At 43.8% G+C, this 5,241-nt stretch overlaps 1 protein-coding gene across 1 annotated transcript in view; it reads right to left on the bottom strand.

Moving 5' to 3' along the window:
• PELI1 (pellino E3 ubiquitin protein ligase 1) overlaps positions 1–5,038 on the bottom strand; it is a 12,786-nt gene extending 7,748 nt beyond the window's left edge. Inside the window, exons 1-2 of the mRNA XM_019549182.1 lie at positions 4,879–5,038; positions 4,223–4,352 (exon numbers count right to left, since the gene is read on the bottom strand). Coding sequence (XP_019404727.1) covers positions 4,223–4,352; positions 4,879–4,949 — 201 coding nt within the window. The 5' untranslated portion in view covers positions 4,950–5,038. The remainder of the gene's footprint in view (positions 1–4,222; positions 4,353–4,878) is intronic.
• Positions 5,039–5,241: the final 203 nt, after the last annotated feature.

The raw sequence follows: 5,241 nt of genomic DNA, 5'->3' as shown, positions 1-5,241 counted from the left end.
CCTCCCGCCCCTCCTGCCAGCTTCTAGCCTGAACCACTGCAGGATGTCTGTGCAATTACAAACCAGTTCAGCCCACCCAGGTTAGACTAACTTCCAAAGACTGAATCAGTTCAGGCTCAGGCTTTTTGAACATTTGTCCCTAGCCTTAGAGACCCAGGGTCAGTAACCAGCAATCAGTCTAAACACACACGTTTCATGCACAAAAAACTGGTCTAAAAATTGCAGAATCCAGTTTAAGATAAACCTGGATCTATGTAGTATCAGGCTCATTTAATTTAGGTCAAACTGGTGCATGAAACTACTGTGCACATCCTCTGCCAGCCTTAGGATTGGCACCTAGAGTACTGCGTCCAGTTTTGCCCCCCCACGCAGGAGGGAGGTGGATAAGCTTGAAAGGGTTTAAAGGAGAGCCAACCGCGTGATCAAAAGCCAAGATAGCAAGTCTTACAAGGAGAGGCTGAGGGATATGGGACTCCTTATTCACTACTGTGCACATCCTGTGCCACCCCTGGAGAAGAGAAGGCTCAGGGGGGGACTGGTGGCAGCCTACAAGTACATATGGGGTTTGCACCAGGATATAAGAGAACAGTTGGTCACCAGGGCTTCCCAAAGGATAAAAAGGTCTAATGGCCATAAACTTCTGGAAGGCCAATTTAGACTGGACATAAGGAAAAACTTCTTTACAGTCTGAGTGTCCAGGGTCTGGAACAGACACTCCCCACAGATGTGGTGCAAGCAACTACTCTGGACTCATTCAAAAGGCATTTGGATGCATATCTTGCTGGGATCATTTGACCCCAGCAGACTTCCTGCCTATGGCAGGGGGCATGGACTTCATCTCATGAGGTCCCTTTCAGCTCCTAATGTCTTTGAAATCTATGAAAACCCAGCCACTGGCCCTAGCCTTGGGGCTGCTCTTTTCACTCCCCCCCAGCCGCTCTGGGTGTAACCACTTTTATCTGTGTTCACTGCTGCTGAGTCAAGCAAGTTGGTCCTGGTGGAGGGAGGGGCAGCAAGGATGGGGGGGTGCAGGTTCGCTGGGGGTGAGTGGGGGAATGGGATCCCTCACCCCACCCATGACTTGCATCTGCCCCCTACCCCACCTGTGGGTTGCATTTGCCTCCAACCCCCTGATACCTTTCAGCCTGCTAGACCCCCAATTTCCTCGATAGCCCCCTTCAACCTGATTTACCTGATATTGGTCAGCCATTTTGAATTGATGTAACCTCCCCCTAATACTGCCAAATGTTTGTACTTAGCCCTAGAGCTTAAGTCAATGGAAGCCAGCTCCCAAAGTAAAGAGCGGAATGTGCACAGAGCCTCTTGTTTTACTTTTCTACAGGCCAGCTGGTAGTTGCAGTTCCTGCACTCTCCTGAGGACAAGGACCATTCCCAGGTGCTTCTATGAATTGTCCAGTGGAGATGACAAACTGCGAGAGAAAGTATACTTCCCTCTGCAAGGGAATGCTTATTCTACAGGCTGGTAATCTCTGCAACACACTGTAGCTACCTGACACTGGCCTTAATTGCAGCAGTCTCTATTTGTAGAAATGAGAAATGAACGGAAAGATGTATAATGAATGTGAAGTGCCATGTTATCTTAGGTTCTGGTATGAATGAAGAGATAGATACCTCAAAGGAGACTCACAATAGGTCTAACATCACATGTTCTTGTGATGGGGGATTTGTCAAGCCTGCTTCCTCCTAGTATGTGTCTAGGAATTATGCACCCCAGAACATAGTGCTCTTTGGACATACCTCATGTGCACCCACAGAGCTCTAAAGACTGTACCCCCCTCCTCCCCAACCAAATTCCATTCTTGGGCTGGGTACAAACATGCTCTACCCCTTGAGATACAAGTCAACCTTCTGTTGTGCTCAATTAATCTATGAACTCACCAACAATAAGCTACAGGTGTGTGACTTCAACACAAAATTATACAGAAACCAATTCAGCTCCTTCCTGACTGAATCAGAAATAGATCCAACTGACCCCTTCAACACTGCTACAAAACATGTGTTGCTATGTGACAGACATATTAGTCACGTCTAGTGTTAGACATATGTTAGCCTAGACAAAAGATTTGCAGAATGTTTAAGCGCAACAAAGTTACAAGAATGCCATGTCCCCATAACTTCTGTCCTGAACTTATGCAACACTAAAGGGGAAAAAAAATGTATTTTATTTTAAACCCCCTTGAATTCATGCTGATATTAGCAGTGATTGATAAGCTACACATACAAATTATAAGAAGTGCTGCTAGCAAAACAAAGGAAATGGAAATTTACTTAGTACAGGATGCAGAAGACCTTGCAAAACAGATTAAGCTTTCAGTTTGTCAGCCTGGGGGCTGTGTAGTTTTTGAAAGTTTGTGCCATCTTTGTCTGGCAAAACAATGCCTAGTTGCCTGTAACTGAACAAATGCATCTCCCTTGTTCACTTCTGAATAGAGCACTCATGAGCCTGGAGAAGCAGGGAAAGCAGAGTAGGAACTGAGAGCAAAGGAACTGAGTTAGAGCACCTGAGTCAACCTCATTTTCAAAAAAACTTTGCCTCTGCTACTTTATGCAATTCCCTGATCTAAAAATCTTAAGAACCAATACTCTCCATTATCAGGACATTTAGGGAAGACAACAAAAAGCCAGAACCTATGCCTGCAAGAGTGATCACACTGGGTGCAGACAGACATGGGAACCCCTTCCTTCTCCCACTCAAAAACACAAGCAACAGTGCACTATTTCAACCCAGATCTGCAGCATCTGTACAGATTGGGTCCTTCAGCAGGACTTTTGGGCATTTATTTAAAAGCTGACTCAATCAGCTTTTAGATAAAAGCACCAAAAAAGCTCCACTAAAGCACCAGATCTATACAGATGTTGGGAAAGCTGGGTCCAACTAACGCGATGCCTCTTTTGGGCATGTGCTGGGTTCAGTACAAGAATTTACTGAGTTTAAAGTCAAGCACCATTTTTGAGGGGTTTTTTCATGTCTGCAAGCTGCCAATAGTTGTAATGGATTTACTTATGGGCCTATCCTGAAGTATGCTGATATGCTCTCATCAGTTCCCATGGACTTTAGTGGGAGCAGAGGGCCTTGACAGCTCAATGCAAGCAAATACAGCACATTTTACTTAATTGAGTCAGGTACTCAATTCAATCCAAATGCAACAGGGATTCTTGTCTCAATAATATTCTCTGTTCTCATCAGTCCTGTTTCACACAAGTCTTCCCCAGGACTTAAATGTTCCACTGCCCCTTCCTAACAAGAAACTTGATTTTGAAGCACTAGAGGCAGTCTCACAAAGCCCAGATTCTTGAATCACTTCCCTGACCCCCTAGGTGGGCAAGTGGCTTCCCTCCCTGTTCAACTATGCATCTTTGAGAGCTTCACTGGGCAATCATATGTCAACCATTTGACATGAAGACTAGACCTAGCCCTAGACCAGTGTTTCCCAACCTTTTCCAGTCCAATGCACACTTACATTGATAAAAATGTTCCGTAGCACACCTGTATAAGAATGGGGAATGCTTTAACTTATTGTAGCTCATTACCATGGTAAAGTTCTGTGGTGCCCCTGTTCATTTCTGATGGCACACTTTTGTGCCGTGGCACATCGATTGAAAAACACTGCCCTACACTAAGAGTGCCCCTGGGGCTGTATCATCCAGCTCAGAAGGCTTCCTATAGACCTACGGGGAGCCCCACAGGCTGTGGTCCTGTGCACTAGATCAGGCATGCATGGTAGCATGGGGCTTGATCCTGGTTTGCAGGGGCTGAGTGGAGGTAGCACAGGGGCCTTAGAGCCCAAATCCTGGCTAGGAAGAGCCAAAACCAAGAGCACCACTGCCTTAGAGCACGTATGGACTGTAAAACTGGAGAGCTGAAGTACAAGTTTGTAACAAGTTGTGGAGAAAAAACAATGTGTATTATGTGTTCAGCTGACTCCTAGGACCTAGAAGTTCATGTTCCAGACCCACTTATGTTTCTCACGTGGTGCTCAGGACAGGATTTAAATTTTTTCCTGGGTGGCTTGTTTCTTGCTATGTGTGAAAGGCACCAAGACCTGGGACATCAACCACTTTTCCTCCCCTCTCAGGGCCTGATGCTTTCTGACAGCAGTAGGAGTGCAAACGATACACTGAAATTAACTCCAGCTGTTCATGGTACCAAAAAGGCCTAGGCCAGTTTCTGCTCTAACAACAGCTGATTAATCAAGCGTACCTTTGCTGCCTGTGGGGTGCAGGCAATATGTACAGTGCTGGGTTTCACCCCATTTGCCTTGGTTCTTTTAAATAAAGCAAATCTACTTTTCCTTCTTCCTCTATCTCCATTTGGCAGAGAGCCATTGTATCTGTGAAAAAAGCCATAAGGAAACATATTATAGTCCTATATTTATTTTAATATTTATTTATTTTATATGAATTTATTTAAATTAAAAAACCACATCATATTGCAAATAAGTTGTCTAGTAATTAATATTTTTTTTTATATATATATATATATATATATAAATAAAACTAGACAACTTATTTGCAATATGATGTGGTTTTTGGTTCTATAGCTTTCAAGTAATTGCATCAAGGAAAGCAAAAAAACTCTGACACACATGGTGTTCCACACTGTATTGAAAATAGGTTGTCTAGTAATTAATATACTAGGTAAAAAGGAGCAGCAACTTACCATTACTTAAGTCTGAGAACTGATGCAAGTGGTAGTTGGGCACCACTTGGACACATGCACGCAGAACTTAAGTGTGTGATGACAAATCACATTTGGGGTAGATGATGCGAGGGTAACCTGGGCTCATCCTGACCATACCAAATGTAGCACCCCACCACTTTTGCACTTAGCCTCCCTTCTAGGTATGACACACTTACCCTAAAACAATCAGTTCACCATATTTTACTGGTGCTTTAGAAGGATGATTTTCTTGATCAGGAGAAAACATGAGCTTGGTTAGTGACTTCTCAAATTCCAGTTTCTGATCAAGATTGCTGGCACACTTTTTTCATTATTTCCTATAAAAACAAAAGGTAAAACAAATTAGCAGAATGTCAATAAAATTATTTATGCCCATTAAGTCAGCTCTACAAAAGGTTTAAAAGAACCTGTAGACCCACCATATTGTTACGCATGTCTGTCCTGTGGTCTCCCTGTCTGGATGCTCTAGTTCTAATTGCTTCACGTATGCTGTTTTTTCCCCCCCAGGCTTTTGACTTTTCTTGTGAATTTCAGCCATA

Source organism: Crocodylus porosus, unplaced genomic scaffold (genome assembly GCF_001723895.1).
Source record: "Crocodylus porosus isolate Cpor-Errol unplaced genomic scaffold, CroPor_comp1, whole genome shotgun sequence".
NCBI lineage: Eukaryota > Metazoa > Chordata > Crocodylia > Crocodylidae > Crocodylus > Crocodylus porosus.
This window is presented reverse-complemented; position numbering and strand designations above follow the sequence as displayed.